Source organism: Musca domestica, unplaced genomic scaffold (genome assembly GCF_030504385.1).
Source record: "Musca domestica strain aabys unplaced genomic scaffold, Musca_domestica.polishedcontigs.V.1.1 2, whole genome shotgun sequence".
NCBI classification, from domain to species: domain Eukaryota; kingdom Metazoa; phylum Arthropoda; class Insecta; order Diptera; family Muscidae; genus Musca; species Musca domestica.
The window spans coordinates 23,350,763-23,369,509 of record NW_026712249.1 but is presented as its reverse complement, the minus strand read 5'-3'; the positions used below and the strand labels follow the sequence as shown (position 1 = coordinate 23,369,509).

Here is an 18,747-nt window from a genome sequence, read left to right as displayed (position 1 = left end):
CTAATCCTAATCATCGAAAAGTCTGATTCTGATGGCAGGATTAGATAAAAGAAGTCCTTGTGAGAAAGGTCATTGTATCGAACGAAGTAGATGAAAATAGAATAGCTTTCAGCATAACAGACTAATGGATGGTTTCCACTTAGGAAGACTTTCCTTGTCAGCCTTAAACCACAAACAAGAAGACTAAAGGTGGAGATACATAAGCAGCTTGGCATCATTGCATGACATATTGTAGAATCCTGACGTCGTTTTTCTTTATAATTTGACATTAATTTCCAATGTCAGACTGCTTTACAGACTTATTCGTCAAAAGAGATGGTGAATCCGGTGGCATTAGAGCGTATTGTCGAATTCGTGTGCCCCCAAAATTTCGATAATATTAAGCAATTATTTATGGACACTTCACATATACGTATTGGACCAACATTTATGTGGAATATATTTTTTGAATTCATAATAGCCTGTTAAAAATAAATCTACTACTTGGATATAAAAGTATGTATTGGAGATCCCCAGAAATCTCCTAATCATTATATCAAAACTATACCTTACGACTTTCACATAAAAATTCCAACTTTACTTTGATAAGAGAAAAGATAATCTCAACGTAGTTGTACAAAAAAAAAACCCCAAAGGCAAACAGTACAAGGTGTACAAAAGTGGATGAGGTGGGCATTGCGCGAGCTAATGGCATGAAACATTGACGGTATATTACTCTTGATTTTATCAGGCGTTTTTTTGTTATATTTTTTTTTCCATTCTTTATCAATATGTAAATATTTAGATCAAAAAAAACTGTGGATGTTGTCGTTCACAATTCTAGGTAATACAGACCATACACATACCTTCTGTGATAACATTATTATGTACACACAAATATGTACGTACATACATATGTTTGTATATTGAGGCGATATACATGTGTGTATTGTGTATGAGTAAGGAGAAAAAAGAAAAAACTATCCGGAAATATATACATAAATATGTATGATATATTCCTGGGATGTATGCAAATAATAGAAGTTTATCACAGTATCTTTGCCTTCATTCAGAGTTGTCGATGATATGACGCCGACAACGTCATCATCATCGTCGTCGAAAAACTGAAACAGATTTAAATAACATCAAGACAAAGAACATACAATTTTCACTTACCGATTTTGAGGTACGTCCACTGCCTCCCGTAGCGCCACTACCACCAACACTGCCACTTGATCTACCACCACCCCCAGCATCGCTAATTTGATTTTGTAATAGAGTTTCAATTTGTTTACGTAGTGCTAAAATCTAAAAATCAAAAGAAATAGAAAAGAAAAGAGTATGAGTGAATATAATTTTGCATAAAATGCAAGGAGGCCAATATAGGTGGCAAGAGCGGACATGTTCTGTATGACAACAAAAGTGAGTTATATTTATACATTTTGGTGTTTATTTGACACAATTTCTAACCATTAAAAGTCTAAGCATTTTAAGGAATATCATTTGATGTTTTAAACCTCTATCTATGGACCCAAAGGACGTTTTATAGCATTTAATAAAAACAGATGGTTGTTGTTGTAGCAGCTCATACTGCTGTGTTCGTTCTGACTCCTCTCAATCGGGTTCTGCCTCTAAGTCTAGTTCCAAAAAGAATGCAAACGAGACTGGAGTTAGGTGTGTAGGTTTGGCTGGACAGCGAAATAGGTGCAGCGTGTCATGTGGACCTGGCCACAAGCTGGGCAGATGTTCTGCACTTCGCTGTTGATCCGGTCCCAATAGGAATTGAGGCGGCTGCACCATCCGGATCTTATTTGAGCCAAAACTACTCGGGTTTGTCGGGGCAACTACCGCTCTTCAGCTGCGATGGGAGGGGGGTCTCCTAGTACAGTATTCACTCTATATCCTTCAGTGATTTCTGAGACCGCGTTAGAGTGAATACTTTTCAGTCCCGCTTAATAGGCCTTTTGATCTTTCTATTTCTAGATCAGGAAGGTCTTTCCTTACGTGTCTGGCGGGTGTTGCCCATCCACCAGATGGTAATTCGGATAGTTCTCTCTGTAACCCACCCAAGCAAGTATTGCATTGACAGCATGATATCATGCTGTCGCTCCGGTAAGACCTTCGCCTCCTCATTTAGACGAATCAGATGGTGATTGGGATGGCTGAGTTTATAACATCCAATTAATTAAGGCTTTCACACCCGGTTTGCGATCCGAAGGTGGGCGCCCTGGCAGGACTGAATATTTTTGCATTGCATAACACTAACGTTGACAGAAAACACTGGAGCGGCACAGTTTACTACAGAACGGCCTATCGTGTACCAACAAGGCAAAACGATTTCCCTATCAGCTCCCGTAGTAAATACTTGAGAGCCTGGTTCTTTCTTATCTTTACGGAAGACTTAAAAAGTCTTTCGAAGGTGGCCCTTTGACTTTGGAGTACCTGATGTAACAAGTTGAGGGCCTGGTTTGATTCTTAACTTTTGTTTCAACATCACCATGGGGATTCCATCAAGACCTTCGGATGACGTAGCCTTTCTGATGACACGTGCACCATCTTTCATCGAAAATTGTGGTATTACCACATGGGCTGGAAGAAATCGTACATGGTGTAGAATCATTCATGTATTCGTGTTACTTTCGAGGTGATCTATACACTAGCGTTAAATGAGACAAATGTTCGACTGTCCGTTTTCTTAGAATTCCAGAGCGAATTAGCCGTTGCCAACAATTTAAACAATCCGATACTGATGCTGTAATAATTCAGACGTTCTAACCAATTTTTTCCAATAGGTTTGCCAGGTGACAGTCTTCTGTGTAGTAGTACTGGGGTTGTTCGCAATCCTAACGGCCTTTGGAGGTTGTAAAATATATGTCGCCTTAGTGTCGTTATTTTTCGCCTTCTTAGACTTGAATTCTTTAGATGTAGTGGGGTCTCATTTATTTATTTTGAAATGCCAAGCAAGTATTGCATTGACAGCATGATATCATGCTGTCGCTCCGGTAAGACCTTCGCCTCCTCATTTAGACGAATCAGATGGTGATTGGGATGGCTGAGTTTATAACATCCAATTAATTAAGGCTTTCACACCCGGTTTGCGATCCGAAGGTGGGCGCCCTGGCAGGACTGAATATTTTTGCATTGCATAACACTAACGTTGACAGAAAACACTGGAGCGGCACAGTTTACTACAGAACGGCCTATCGTGTACCAACAAGGCAAAACGATTTCCCTATCAGCTCCCGTAGTAAATACTTGAGAGCCTGGTTCTTTCTTATCTTTACGGAAGACTTAAAAAGTCTTTCGAAGGTGGCCCTTTGACTTTGGAGTACCTGATGTAACAAGTTGAGGGCCTGGTTTGATTCTTAACTTTTGTTTCAACATCACCATGGGGATTCCATCAAGACCTTCGGATGACGTAGCCTTTCTGATGACACGTGCACCATCTTTCATCGAAAATTGTGGTATTACCACATGGGCTGGAAGAAATCGTACATGGTGTAGAATCATTCATGTATTCGTGTTACTTTCGAGGTGATCTATACACTAGCGTTAAATGAGACAAATGTTCGACTGTCCGTTTTCTTAGAATTCCAGAGCGAATTAGCCGTTGCCAACAATTTAAACAATCCGATACTGATGCTGTAATAATTCAGACGTTCTAACCAATTTTTTCCAATAGGTTTGCCAGGTGACAGTCTTCTGTGTAGTAGTACTGGGGTTGTTCGCAATCCTAACGGCCTTTGGAGGTTGTAAAATATATGTCGCCTTAGTGTCGTTATTTTTCGCCTTCTTAGACTTGAATTCTTTAGATGTAGTGGGGTCTCATTTATTTATTTTGAAATGCTTGAATTTTGGTTGGAAAACGATGTAGAGACAGTATTCCCAAATCTCGCGGGATTGTTTCCTTATAGCCAGATGAGTATAATTTGTCCTCAAGAATTGGAGGTAGTTAAACCAAAAATACCCTACCTTTGTCTAGACGGTCGACGTTTTCCTAATGTAGTGTTTGACTACATCGGTAACTGCATCTGTATGAATGCTATTCATTCTGCCTGATAGGCTTTTTGATCTGGAGGTTCTCTCTTATATCGTCGCTCGGGTGTGGGAGTTCTTTTCACCATATAACGTACTTTGAATGACTTACACGGTAACACCAAAGCAGGTATTGTTGAAATACAGGAAAGACTTTTGCCTCCTCATGTAGATGTCCCACTGGTATCATGAGAAGGCACTCTGTTGCAGTCCTCAGGCAGCGTTCCGGTAGGTATGGATATTAATCCACTGCATAGCACTCGTATTCCCTAAGATGTCAGCAATGTCCGCGTTCCAAGTGCTACCGGCTGGCGCCATGAGGACCTAATTCCTAGGATTCTGGGCTAATTCGTGGTCCGAATTAAATGTCTTTCCAGCTACGCATAGAGCTATGTTCTCTATCCTCAGACCATGAAGTAAAAAGTGTGGCCGTTTACTTAGTAGCCAATATTTTCATATTCCATCCTAGGAACTCATCACTCATTTATTTCCTCTTTTGGGGAGTAATTTAACCGTCGTCAACTGGCACACTGATCCTCCATCGTAACTATTTTCTAATGCTTGGGTTTTGGGTTGGGCAGCAATATGCGATACAAATAGAGTATTTCCAAATCGAGAGTTTCCATATAGCTAGTTGAGGGTTCTCTCGAGAAGTTACTTGGAAGTTTGTCTTAAACAACTGAAGTTTCGATGTCTCGCACGATGTAAGTAACTTGAATGATCTCCTTAGCCTTGGTATCATTTGGGGTAGGAGTTGCGTTTTGGTTAAATACAACAATGAAGTCCAGGCTAGAAATTCACGTGAGATTTTCTGCAAACGTACCCTACATAGAAGATAAAACCTGTATCATAGTATGATGAACGATGCCGAAACTACATATATCCTGGGATATCTTCGTCATCGGATGTAACTGCGTTATGCTCCTTAAGCTCAGTTCCAAGATATTGCTAATTTGCATTACTACAAACAGTCATCTTTTTAAATATAAAATCTTAGAACATATTTTCTTTGATCAATTTCTTTGCCTTTCCGAAATGGGGATTATTAGATCTCTACAAAAGCTTATTTTAATCAAAATTGTTAGCATTAGGCACAAATCTTTATATCAAATCTTGCCTTGATGGAAATATTGAAATGTACCAACTCGCATATTAATTTCGCGTTTTATGAGCTTCACCGATATTCAAAATGTTGAACCTTTGTGGGGGAGGTACTAGAAAGAGTAGATATATACCGATATATCCCATTTTCGCAGCAGATCTTGTGCTAGTTGAAATAATGGGATGTGTGAAATATGAAGAGAACGGGATGCTTACTTTGGATTTTATGATCGTTTTGGTTATTCAATACGTTGACCCTTTATGGGGAAGGTACCAGAACGAATGGTCCAATCTCTACTATCTTTATAACAGATCTTGTGTTGATAGAAATATTAAGATGTGCCAAGTTTGAATGGAATAATCAAAATGTTGACCCTTTGTGGGGAAGGTACCAGAAGGAGTGGACCGATGTTGCCCATCTCCGAACTCGCTCTAAATTTGATGATAATATTACGATGTACCAAGTTTGGATCAAATCGGGTACTCCCTTGAAGAGTTATCATGTGCACCAACCAGACGCTAGATCGACTTCAAATATCCTGAATCGGATTTGGTTCAAAGAGGCCTAGGGTCTAAAACCGTTATTTCGATAAGGCACGATTCAAATTACTTAGAATCTCAAATGGACGAATAAAAACGTACAGGTTGCGATGAAAAAACTGCAACCAACTTCAGACTGCTGTCATTTTTAAGCCACTTGTGCGACAGCTGATAAAATTATTATTGCTTACAAGCGTACAAAAGCAATTTGGTGACAATTTTCCAGGAAAAAAAGTTATTTGTAATGGAATTCAAGCGTGATTTCTTCATATCTGGCTGGAAAACCACAAGTGAAAAAACCGATTTTTTCTACGATGAGAAAACATTCGTTGTCCAGCAGTTTGTAAACAAAACAAGTAAAAAAACATTAAGTTCGGCAAGGCCAAACTTTAAATACCCTCCACCTTAGGTTAAAAGAAACATTAGAAGAGATGTGGCAAAAACCATTAAAATGCCGAATATCGGGAGGTACCGTTATATGGGGGCTACACCAAAACGTGGACCTATAATTACAATGTTTCGCTACACGAACTAGGACCCATTATGACCCACAAATACCAATTTTTAGACAAATCCGTGAAAAAATGTGGCATAAATCATCAAAATACCGAATATCGGGGGGTACCGTTATATGGGGACTATACCAGAACGTGGACCGATATATCTCAGTTTCAATACCAACCATCCTAGACACAATGCAAATAGCTCTGCTAAATTTTGGCGCTCTACGTCAAATAATGTGGGCTGTATCGTGATTTCAACAGACAGACAGACGGACATCGTTAAATCGACTTAGAGTTTTATGCTGATTATGAATATATATACCTTTCCAAGGTGGAGGGTATAAAAAAAATATCGTGTTTACTTGCCAAAGAGGTCTGCTGAAAATGTTGGCCACCTGAACTCAAGCGCCAGCCATGGTGATGGTGTGGGCCGCCATAACAGCCGATGGTCGCTCTCCGCTCGTATTAATCGACCGTGGCATCAGAAAAAATGCCGAATATTATCGCGAAAATATTCTGAAGGGTGTATTGGCCACAAAAACATTTTGCCGCAGACCTTGGACATTCCACCAGGACTCAGCAGGCCTCGCTTCATTTCCAGCGCCACCAAAATCTCTGGATACCAATCCGTTGGACTATTGCATCTGGAGTATTTTGGAAAGCAATGTTGGCACTAAAAAATATCGAAGTGTCGATCAAAATACCGCAGAGCAACATTTGGGCAGCGTGTGACGATTTCATTGACTATTTCCGATATTTTTGTTTTCATACAATAAAATTTTATCTCACCCTCTATATATTTTTTCAATTCCAATATGTTTATACATCGAAATCAAGAAATTGGATCCAATATTGACAAAAACATCGGGTGTTTCATGATTTCATTAGAACTCAAGAAAATTAACCAGTTAAAAATCATTTCCATTCAATTTTTGATGGGTTCCAAAGCGTATAAATTTGGTTGATGATATGGAGCTTTTGCCAAAACCTGGTCCGATATGGAAAGTTTTTCGTAGAACGAAATTTTATTCACAGAGACTTACAGCCAAGAAGATAGAAATTCGAATATAATAATGAACCTATGTTGAACTTTTTTGACAGAAAGGGATTCTGTGTACTACAAACCCTTAATGAAAAATCACAGCTCAGGATATATCGTCATATCAAATATATTCACTCATTACATAATACATGTCCTTTTCATCTAAATATCAAATCTATAGATTGATCAAATAAATATAACAAACTAAACAAATTCAATATTGAAGAAAACTCCTGCTTCAAGTTATTACCTAATGTAGTTTCCGCCTTTTTCGCTGTTTGTTGTTGGTAATACATTTAGGACCCTTTGATATCCTTCGGAATTCCTTTACGATATGTGCGATATCATAATATGACAACAAACATTTTTCACAAACAATTTCTCACTTATCTTTATGAAAACTTCTCTCATTTGGCACACTACTTCGAAAATAAAACCACAAATTTATAAACCGCAATGCATTTCGAAACTCCTTTTGCAAAACCTGCCTTTATTGCTCAAATTGGCTATGCCTTCTTGACGTTGGACTGCATTGAAGTAATTTTTAGTCTTGACACTACTCTGAGAGGAAAGTGAAAAATCGAATTTTCTATCTACACTGTATTTTGCAACTTGCGTTGCGGCGCGCACCACACAAACATCATACACACGCACCCTTTTCCAGCTTCATTTGCACCACTGCCCTCCTTTTCTTTTTTATGATGCTGCTGCTGCTGATGTTGTGCACACACAAAACAGAAACATTGTTTCACACTCACCTCCATTTCTTTGTCGGAACATAATTTATCCAGTTCCTCTTTTTCCCTTTGGGTATCGGCCAACATGGCTATGGCCGTTTTGTTGTCAATTGGAGTTGTTGGACGATCACCCCGATACTCATCGTCACCAGGACCAGCAGTTTCTTCCAAAATTTCATTTGCCAAGTTGGTCAATTGACCTTTAATTGTATTCAGGTTTAGATTATTTAACCAAGACATTTTTGTTTACAAATCACACACAGACACGTTCACATTGATTTTCAATAGATTTCACTTAAATATTTGTTGAATTTTTCGATTTTTCGTTAAAATTTTAATATTTTTCTTTATAAAGAAACGACGAAATGATGATGATAGCAAAAAATCTGTCTTGTTCTGTTTTGATTCACAAGCTTTATTGGCTGTTTTCTTTTGTTCTATATTTTCCATATTTCCTACTATATGGCAACTCTTTAGTAGCTTCCAATTGGCAACACTTCAGAAAAATCTTATAGTGTCCGTCGTTTTGTTTTGAACAAGTCAGCTGTTTTGTCATCAAAAACACCTGACTGTTGGCAACATAAGAATGAGTGGAGAATGAGGGAACCCAAGGAATAAAAAGGAATAGATGTGAAGGTAACCGAGAAACTGACGTGTTCATAATGTCTTTGCAAAGGAAAATTAAAAAATATATATTTTTTTAAATAAAATAAATTCAATATACATTTAATTGTTGTTGTACGGGAAAGTTAACAGATTTTTTTCAGCCTCAACAATTTTGGAAGTGAAAGAGCACAAGCGAAAATCTTAAGGGAGAGAAACGAGATTTCACTGCTGCAACAACATTATATTAAAAAACTGAAAACTATGAATTTAGTCGTTAAATTGTAAAACTAAAGGTTCAAGTACATAAAAACGCTTGAGGTCATGGCTAGGCATATTATGTGACATTTCATAAAGGGATTACGGAGCAGCACTAAAATCCTGCCGTCGTTTTCCATTATAATTTGACATTAATATGCCTAGCCATGACTTCAAGCTTTTCATGTACTTGCACCCTAAGCTTTATTTACGCTAATCACGTTCTCATAAAAATGAAATAAATTACGAATCTTCGTAAAACGCATAATTTGGGTGACGATGCAAAGCAGTACCGAACATTAATCATAGCTTTATTTGATCATAGATTTTCTTAAGTTCATCCAAACCAATGTTAAGTTACAAAAAGTCATGATTCAAAAATACTTTCAATTATTAGATTTAGGAATTCTGAAATGAGAAAAACGCAGAAAGCTCGTCAAGTTTATATTTATTTATGTTTTTATTTCCTTGGATAGAATAATTCTATCCAAGAATAGAAGGTAAGGTAATGCCATGCAATCATATGTTTAATTTTTTTTAAACCACTTTAACGAAATTTTAATAAAATAAATGTTTGAAGTTATTGACAATTGCCCGCATTTCTATTGTTAGTACTGATTTATACTAGACGAGTTTACTGGCGGCAAGTATTTGTTTAGTCCTGATTTATACTAGGTGAGTTCACTGGCGGCAATACAGTTCTCGTTTGAATTTGCCTCTTGAATTTATACAAAGCAATTATTTTCAGCAATTTTCTTTTTCGTCGTTGCTTTTCTGTGATTATACCCTCAGTCATATGGCCACAGAGGGTATATATCATTTGATACCGCCAAAACGTGCCTCATCGAAATAACGGTTTTAGACCCTAGATCTCTTTGGACCAAATCCGTTTCAGAACATTTTGAGTCGATCTACCTATGTCCGTCCGTCCGTCCGTCCGTCTGTCTGGCTGGCTGGTGCGCACGATAGCTCTCGAAGGGAGTATCGGATTTGATCCAAACTTGGTACATCGTAATATTTTTGTAAAACTTAGATCGAGTTCGGAGATGGGCAATATCGGTCCACTCCTCCACTCCAGAGAAAGGACAATCCGATTTTGCTCGAACTTTGCAAATCCTAATATTATCATCAGTGTTAAGTCAGGTGCGAAAATGGACAATATCGGTTCACTCCATCAAGGACCTCACCCACAAAGGGTCAAATTTTTAATAACTACAACTCTTATAAAATGTGATGTAAGAGTCCGACAGTCTTCAAATTTCACACATCCCAATAATTTTATTAGCACAAAGTCTGGTGTGAGAATGGAATGTCTGGTACCTCCCCCACAAGGTGTCGAAATTTTGAATACCCACGAAGCTCATAAAACGCTTAAGATCCGATTCCATTTAGACTTGGCACATCTCAATATTTCCATTAACACAAGATCTATTATAAAAATGGTAGAGATCAGACCATTCCTTCTGGTACCTCCCCCAGGTTCCAAATTTCGAATAACCAAAACGAGCATAAAATCCGAAATTCAATATTTTTTATTTGTATCAGATGAAGTATAAAAAATTGGAATATTTCGGTAGACTCTATATGGTACATCACGCACATTTTAACATTTTCTAAAAATTATTACATATCTCAAAAAAGTGAAGGAGTGAGTCGATATAATCCATACCAGAAACGTTGGAATATTTATAACATATTTTTGGGTCTGATACGAAATGGACAATATTGGTCCATTCCTTCGGAACCAGCTCCATAGAAGGTCAAACGTTTGAATAATTGTAACAATAGTCCAATATATATCGATTATTTAATCAAACATAGGCTAAGGGTATATATCTGTCGGCAATAGCGACTGATAATTTTTAACTTGTTTTAATAATTTTTTTTTTGTAATTATTTTTTGCAATTTGCATTCTCTACCTAAAAATATACAGATCTTCAAACCTAAAAATATACAGATTCTAGTTTTTGCTGTTTCAGTTATATTTTGTTTTCAATTTCCACTCTAGTTATAAACGAAGTTTTCCATTGTTTCCTACAGATATTTTTGCAGATAATTCCTCTAAAAATGTCAATATTATGTTTATGGCTTTATTAAATTCATTGTATATTCGTCAATGAATAATTATGCAAAGTAAATAACTTCCGATAAATATTAATTTATTAAGCTTATCTAGTGAGATTTGTGTCTTTTATGGTCAGGAATTCGTATTTCCGATGTGATGTTAAAAGTACGTTTACATATAAAATCTCTATCCGACTACCCTGATATCAGAATTAACCCGCGTAGAGATTGTATATGTAAACAAACTTTTCGTTAAGTAATAACAGCTATTTTCTATTTTCCAACATATCATTCGCAGGTATACCTATCTAATTTACAATATCTTCGTGGCCCGAAGTTGCATTGGTAGTTTGTGATCTTTTTGATTTTTGTGGCAATGTTTGTTTTTCATTTTGTAGAAAACGTAATAAGGCCGATTTGTGACTTTCAACATTCCCATATAAATCATAGATTTGAGCAAAGCCAAAATAGGCAAACAAGCCCACAACTAAGAAGAATAGCACAACAATTACCAAAGCGCCCAAGAGACCGCATAACATCATGGAAAAGATTGTCAGCAAGGTTCCTAAAAGATGTAATCATGAATAGCGATAACTAATATTTTTTATCTTTATCTCTCCAATCAAACAAACCTTCCAAGACCAAAAATCCCGTCAGCGTAACGAAGAGCGTTGAAAGTCCAACACAAATAAATATCAAAATTGGCAGTGATGCTACCAAACCGGCAGCCAAGACACATAATGCCATTTGTGGATTTTGTACCGACCATTGAACGATTCGATCAATTAGTTGATAGCCACCGAGGTCGGTCATTACAAAATGGAATAACATTTTCATTTGTATATCTGCAATAGAAAATCCATCAAATAACAACTACGTATAAACCACTTATGTCAATACATACATAGCTTTTTGCCAATCTCCAATAATATACGAAGGATTTCTTGACTTTCTACGCTATATGTTGGGTTGGGTTCATTTTGTGGCCCTTGCTCAGACATAGACGGATTATCCTCTTCATCGCTAGGTGGAGTTGTATCAGTTTCCTTGAAAACCTAATAAGTGAATTTGTTATTGAAAACATTTTGCAAAATAATTAAATTATTTAAATGTTAATATTACCATAATTCGCTCAGGTCTAAAGCCGTAGACAAAGGACAAAGAGGGAGTGGTTGATGAAAATAAAAATCAAAACAAAACAAAAGACAGCAAAATCTCAATAAAGATGTGATCAAAAGGGAAAGACTGACAATACGAATGAAATCAAAACAAAAAGTGGTTGAACACATTCACCAAAAGAGCACAGAACCAGCTGGCTCACTGATTGAGGAAAGGAACCAGACACGATGTTTTCCGTTGCGAAGACTAACCCAATGCTTACACAAAACAAATTGGCTTTTTATTATGCAGTTATTTAATGGAATCCGTTCACAATGATATGTCCGGTTATATATTTCCGATAGATAAAAAATTTGTGTTGTAGGCCAAGTACATCGTATTTCGTTATTACAAGTTATATTTAAATATGAATTGTCCAATACGCAAAAAGTTTACTGAATTCATGTTGGCATATTTTATATTGATAATATGACAATACCAGTAAAAAGTTATCAAATAAAAAAATGGATATCGTAAATATTTTATTTTATTTCACAAAAAGAATTACATATTCGTTTTGCTTTTTCCTTTAAAAATAAAATGGAAAAAAATCAGCTATTATTAATCATTTATTGCCATTTCTCTGAAAAATGCATTTATTTTAAAAGAAAATATGTAATAATGAGAACCCGATAATGTGAACTTTTTCCATTATTTTTTTAAGGCATTATCCCTTGCCTTAAAAAAACTGAGCTATAAAGAAAATATTTATAAAAACGGGCCTATTTCTCATGATTTTTTGCCTATTGTTTTGTGTATGTATGGTAGTTGAAATTTAAATTAGGCGAGTTTACTTGCGGCAAGTACTTGTTTAGTCCTGATTTATGCCAGGCGAGTTTATTGGCGGCAATTTTTATTGTTCTCTTTTCAGCTTGGCGCCCATTCCCGGCGAAGCGCTTACTTAAGGTGATCGACACTTTGGTATTTCTCAGTGTAAACCTTGCTTTCCAAATTACACCCGACACAATAGTCCAACGCATTGGTATACGGAGATTTTGATGGCCATTGTGCGCTGGAAACCTCATTTTGTAACCATTTTTGGGTGACGCGTGCTGAGTCCTGTTGGAATGTCCAAGGTCTGATTAAGGCTTTAATACACCCTCCAGAATATTTTCGCGATAATATTTTGCATTTATTCTGATGACACAGTCGATTGATACGAGCGGTGAGCGACTATCGGATGCTATGGCGGCCCACACAATCTCACGAACTGCTGGACAACGAATGTTTTCTCATCGGAGCGGAGAAAACCAAATTCGGCAGTTCACCACTTTCGGCCAAGTGAAGCAACTCTTTAGCTCTTTTTAGTCTATTTTTTTCTGTTGATGTTGCTGTTTTCTCTCGTCCACTTCCTTGACGTTGGGCTATGCTACCAGTATAACGGTAACGAGCGATGGTACGAGCTTCGTAAGATTTATTCACATTTAAATGGTGGAGTGCTCTAACGATAGCTATTTGTGGTTTCCAGCCAAATATAAAGAAATTACACTATCGCGCTTGAATTCCTTCACTAATAACTTCTTTTCTGGAAAATTATCACCAAAATTATTTTGTACGCTTGTAAACAATATAATGAGATGTCACTGGAATAATTTTAACAGCTCTCGTACGAGTGACTTAGAAATGACAGCAGTCTGATGTTGGTTGCAGTTTTTTAATCTCACTCTGTATGTGTTTTGACAGAATAAGGGTACCAAAAGGAAAATGGTGTTCAGGGAGTAGCTTTGTTGTACCTTTTGTAATTATGCCATGCATACACATATCACAGATGGAAACATGTTTTCTATGCAGTGAAATTTGACAAGGTAAATTCTTAATTTTACCATGGGCTGCACGCATGACAGAAGAATACAGGTAGATGCATCAACGCTTAGGAGCATTTATATGTCAAAAAAAATTTAAATGTTTTTTCAAATATAAGTAGATTTTTATATGTTTTCTTATACGACATTTTCTTATACGACATCATTATATAATTTTTCATTCAACATTTTCAATTCCAAAATTGGTTTGACAGTTCATTGTCCCAGCAGCTGTGTCGACGCGTCTACCTATATTCTTCTACCATGGTTGCACGTAAGGGAACATAGCTAATAGTGTCTACATATGGTCATTGACAAATAACATACGTCGGCATACAAGGCGATACCTTTGCTTTTGATATGGATACGATTGATACGACACGACGATACGTCATCTTTGAACAATTTCTGCCGGCACCCATCATTAGTTAAAGTTGATTCACTGAAAGGAGTGGAGGTAGGAGCTTTTTTCCTTAGTTTTTTTTTTCTTAAGATCTGTATTAAATTTTTTATTAACAACAATTACATGATAGTTATCTGAAAAACGGTTAATATTTTTTCAAGTAACACAATCATTTAAATTGTATTACAAAGTATTGAATAGGAGGGAGTGACCCATGTCAAATACAAAGTGTGTGTATTTGTATATACATATATGTACACAGTGTATATGGGGTGATGGGCTGGGAAAATTTTAAATGATCTCTAAGGTAACAGGTTAAAATGAATCTAATTACTTTTTTCCATTTGGACAATTTCTTTTCAGTATTAATTTAGCAACGCACAAGTAAACACAGTGTCCAGTGAGTGAAAATGGTTAGCCAAGGGGTAGGTATCTATGAGTTTTAGATTATAATTAAACTATTAATTTTATATGTATAGGTGTTTTCCAATTTATTAGCTAGTTGTTTTTTTACTATTATCAGACCATTGACATTAAGACACGTGTTATTATTTAAATTTTTATGTTTTCTTTAACTTATCTTTAGGAATTCGACAAAGCCGCCGAAGATGTTAAGAACTTGAAATCATCTCCAGCTGATAACGATTTATTGGAATTGTACAGCCTTTACAAACAAGCCACAGTCGGTGATTGCAATACAGGTAATACATGACCTCTTTATATTTCTTATATGTTATCTTGCTAAAAACAATTTATGATTTCTAATCGATGTATGTAGCAGCAATGAAATAAGTATTGCCCAAAACTGTTTAAGAAAACATTTGCTATGGTGTTCTTAATTGATTATGATTTACTACTTAAGGTAGCATTACAAGGATAAGATAATATAATTTTTAAAAATAGAACGCAGATTACAACGGCTGAGGTATTTAAAGTACAGAACATATAGGAACAAAATTTTTCCCGTAGACTTTGAACCTACAAGTATTAGGGAAATGTATATGCCAGAAGAAAAGGTATGGTTAATAAAATATGCAAATGAATATTAACTCATACATATTTAATCCATATTTAAAAGTAAACCTACAAACGTGGATTTTAGGAATATAATACAGGGTGAGAAAAAAAACCGGAACAAAGTCACACACCATAACTTTTACATTTTTTGTTAAATTTTATTGAATGAAAGCATCTCATCTCACCCTGTATGTGCGGGTTATTTTTAAAATATACTTAGGGGAGTATAATATATAAATAAATCACAAATCAATAATCGCCTTCGAAGAATATTTACGAAATTTAGGGAAAACAGACCTTATGCAATAGAAAATAGACTTACCTAAAGAAAATCTGTCTAATAAGAAAATTTCCGTGTCTGTAAATATTGCAAAAATAGTAAATTATTGTAGGTTCTGAAACTGTACCAATGTCTTATCACGAGTAATACAAAATTATATTTTTTTCTTTTGCAGATAAGCCCGGCTTTTTGGACTTCAAAGGCAAGGCTAAATGGGAAGCCTGGAACAATCGCAAGGGAACATCAAAGGATGATGCCATGAATGCCTATGTTGAAAAAGTCAAGGCTCTGATTGAATCTATTGGTCTTAAAGCCTAAAAAGGAAACGCAATATAAGTAATAGAAAACAGTCCATTTGATGTATTATTGAAAATAATACTGGCATTTATTAAGGAGAAAAGGAAAACACGAACAAAATGTAATGCACAATTTACATTAGTAGTTTGCTAGAAAATGAAATAAAATTATTCACACATTTTTTTCAATACTAAATTATTTTACGGATTTTTTATTCACTTTAAAGTTGCATTATATTTGGGTAACAATGGATTTTGTAAAAAAAAACCAATCCAGCATCGGATGGTTTTTGTTCGGAAATATGCAATCGGATAGGTTCAAATAATTTTACACGATTTTGTTTAACTTGAAGTTTTTTTTACTAAAAAACAATTTGTTTAAATATTATTTGCCGAAAATAAAATGCATTTATTAGATATAAGTCTTAAATCATACTACACTACACGTGTAAATAAATAGTAAAGCTGGGGGGAAAACCAAACTAAAATTTGTGAAATTCAAAGTATACGATTCTCTATATATCACAAAGGATCTACTACAAACAACAAAAGCATTTGTTTGTTATATACTAAAGTGGGCGACACTATTTTACCATTTCAACATCAATATGTAAATGTATAAAATATAAAGAGAGGACATTTTGTCGACGAATATATCAGGAGGTCTGCATCAAGGCCTACACAAAGACGGCCAAGAATTCTTATTGGATTCTTTGAATTTCAACTCACAATTATGTCTTTTGACATCAAACTTGGATGTTAGATGGGTTTTCTGGCCGAACTTATATAGGCCATGATCTGCATATAAATATAATTTTTCTTCCATGCACCTGCCATTTAATTATTTGCTGACAAAGCTTCATTGTCATCGGTTGGTGTATTTGCCGTTTTACTCAATGATCTTTGGCGTTCGTAGAATTCCTTTTGCAATTCTCGCAGATTCATCTCCAATGTTTCAACAACTTCAAAATTTAAATCTTGCCTTGCTTGTTTAATATAACCCTTAATAATATTGATTTGTTCCACCAATGGATCATCACTTTGTACCAAATCTTCGTTGCGTATTTGATGGGCTGTCCAGTTATCCAGAGATTGTAAATCAGTCTGAAAAATAAACATATTGTGAAAAAAAAACGTGTATCATTAATTACAAACGACTTACACCCTGGGCATAATCCCCTGATTTTATGCTCTGATCCGCACTGGCATTTGCCAAACCATACTTTTCATACGCCTCCATGGCTAGTCTTCGCTCAGTGGCAATACGCATTTCCGTTTCCATGCGTTTACGTTCTTGTATCTGACGTATTTCATCTTCCTTGGGCAGTGGCGGCAGTGAAAGCATATTTTCTTTTATCAGTTGTATACAAGATAAACGTATGGATTTTTTAAGACTCTCTTCTCGGGTTCCCGGTTCACAGGGTAATGCCAAAATACGTTTACTCAAAATATCTATGGCTTCGGCAATTTGTCCAATTTTTCCACGTAAAGCACTTGCATCGTTAAGAGTAAATATTGATTCACCTTCATACAGGCTATTTACGATTTTTAAATACATTTCAATATCAGGCATTACTTTTTTCTTAAGCTGTTGGATATCGTTATAGATTTGAGTTATAGGTGGACGACAAGTACGACTTTCGTGCATCTCTTGTCTGGTTTCCAATAACCATAGACAATGGTCACAAGATCGTATTGCATTTGGTTGGGGAGTCGATGTACCCGGTGCACCTTTTTCATTAGGCATTTTGAGTGGTTCACTTTGGGACATTGTAAGGCTTGCCAATTCCACTGAAAAAAAAATAATTCAATATAAGTTTAATACAAAAAAATAAATCACAGCTCTACATATTTTCTTTCCAAAAACTGTAATTCGGGTTTAAGGCAAATAAAGTTTCGTTAAATTTTACGAGGAGTTTTCTGTTTTTGACACACATGCAATATATTACTGTCTTTCTCTGCATTCTTAATAAAAAATTGTTTAACGCTCTTATCAAAAAATCCCCCAATTCGCATTTTTATCGGCTTTGAATTAATTACACTCACTTGCAACTTCAATGGATAAAAATTTGGAACAGTCATGACACATAATACTACCACAAATGCGGCAATGATGCTTTCGTCTGGTAATGTTAAAACTTTTGGCACAGTTGGGACATAATTTCACCGAACTACCATCCAGCCATGGCACAATCTGGGAGAAAGAGAAATTAAATAGAATTATTTTAAAAGCAAATAAATGGGCTATCAACTTACATTTTGTTCATGTTGCTTACGCAGGACGGCATCTGTGGGCATATCTTTTAGCAATTTGTGCAGACGTATTATCAGTTTATTTGTTTCACTGGCATAACGTTCCAACCGCGGATTTCTCACCGACTGAAATAGATCCATATGCTGTTGTTCCCTACCCACATCTTGATAGTCCATAAAATTAAAACAATTCATGCGGGAACGAGCGTTACTCCGTCGTTCTTCGCTGTTGGCTGATGCACCGCCACCACCACTACGTGATATCGATGCATTTCGTTCGAAATTACGTGACAAATCAAAGGTTTCCTCAAAATTGGATTTTAGTTTTTTCTTAGCCTTACTAAATATTTCACGGAATGTTGTTTTTAGGTCGTCATCTTCGGGATGTTGTCGTTCAAAATGCGATATAAGGAACTCCAAAGATTTCAAGTCTTCGCGGCATATTGGACAGATGAAGCCTTCCAGAATTTCGCTATCCTCATCATGATCATCTCCAAAAGGATTTGTGGACATGCTGCTGAGTTGATAATTCTAGTGATTCCTCCTATGCTTACACCCACAAAAACCATGGATCAGCTGTTCGAGTTTGGCGATGGATTAGGGTGCACTAGTTTCGATTAGAGCTGGCAAACAATCAATGGCAATATCGATACATTTTTATGTAGTAAACACACA

General features: G+C 36.1%; 4 protein-coding genes across 4 annotated transcripts in view; 1 reads left to right on the top strand and 3 right to left on the bottom strand.

Annotated features, from left to right (window-relative positions):
• The window catches only part of LOC101898944 (thyroid receptor-interacting protein 11), a 97,505-nt gene extending 89,167 nt beyond the window's left edge, over positions 1-8,338 (bottom strand). The window contains exons 1-2 of the mRNA XM_005180854.4: positions 7,959-8,338; positions 1,156-1,287 (exon numbers count right to left, since the gene is read on the bottom strand). Of these exons, the coding sequence (XP_005180911.2) occupies positions 1,156-1,287; positions 7,959-8,177 (351 nt within the window). The 5' untranslated portion in view covers positions 8,178-8,338. The remainder of the gene's footprint in view (positions 1-1,155; positions 1,288-7,958) is intronic.
• Positions 8,339-10,757: 2,419 nt separating this feature from the next.
• Positions 10,758-12,092, bottom strand: LOC101899226 (uncharacterized). Its single transcript, XM_005180856.4, has 4 exons — positions 11,986-12,092; positions 11,768-11,918; positions 11,496-11,708; positions 10,758-11,428 (listed from the first exon to the last, which is right to left on the bottom strand). Exons 1-4 carry the CDS (start codon positions 11,986-11,988, stop codon positions 11,172-11,174), a joined length of 624 nt encoding a protein of 207 aa, XP_005180913.2. The 5' UTR covers positions 11,989-12,092; the 3' UTR covers positions 10,758-11,171.
• A 2,101-nt stretch (positions 12,093-14,193) lies between these two features.
• On the top strand, positions 14,194-16,015 carry LOC101899407 (acyl-CoA-binding protein). The gene is made up of 4 exons (XM_005180857.4): positions 14,194-14,280; positions 14,590-14,651; positions 14,813-14,927; positions 15,699-16,015. Exons 2-4 carry the CDS (start codon positions 14,637-14,639, stop codon positions 15,839-15,841), a joined length of 273 nt encoding a protein of 90 aa, XP_005180914.1. The 5' UTR covers positions 14,194-14,280; positions 14,590-14,636; the 3' UTR covers positions 15,842-16,015.
• A 189-nt stretch (positions 16,016-16,204) lies between these two features.
• Positions 16,205-18,677, bottom strand: LOC101899579 (rabenosyn-5). The gene is made up of 4 exons (XM_005180858.4): positions 18,076-18,677; positions 17,866-18,013; positions 16,982-17,610; positions 16,205-16,923 (listed from the first exon to the last, which is right to left on the bottom strand). Exons 1-4 carry the CDS (start codon positions 18,583-18,585, stop codon positions 16,657-16,659), a joined length of 1,554 nt encoding a protein of 517 aa, XP_005180915.2. The 5' UTR covers positions 18,586-18,677; the 3' UTR covers positions 16,205-16,656.
• Positions 18,678-18,747: the final 70 nt, after the last annotated feature.

What these genes read in the sequence shown, in the direction of transcription:
- LOC101899226 (XM_005180856.4), bottom strand. An exon ending in GGAGATTGGCAAAAAGCTAT is followed by an intron (nt 11,709 to 11,767) that starts GTATGTATTGAC and finishes TTTCTATTGCAG; the next exon opens with ATATACAAATGAAAATGTTA. An exon ending in GGGATTTTTGGTCTTGGAAG is followed by an intron (nt 11,429 to 11,495) that starts GTTTGTTTGATT and finishes TACATCTTTTAG; the next exon opens with GAACCTTGCTGACAATCTTT.
- LOC101899579 (XM_005180858.4), bottom strand. Translation starts at nt 18,585, where the DNA reads ATGTCCACAAATCCTTTTGGAGATGATCATGATGAGGATAGCGAAATT. An exon ending in GTAAGCAACATGAACAAAAT is followed by an intron (nt 18,014 to 18,075) that starts GTAAGTTGATAG and finishes TCTTTCTCCCAG; the next exon opens with ATTGTGCCATGGCTGGATGG. An exon ending in CAGGGGATTATGCCCAGGGT is followed by an intron (nt 16,924 to 16,981) that starts GTAAGTCGTTTG and finishes TTTATTTTTCAG; the next exon opens with ACTGATTTACAATCTCTGGA.
- LOC101899407 (XM_005180857.4), top strand. An exon ending in AGTCGGTGATTGCAATACAG is followed by an intron (nt 14,928 to 15,698) that starts GTAATACATGAC and finishes TTTCTTTTGCAG; the next exon opens with ATAAGCCCGGCTTTTTGGAC.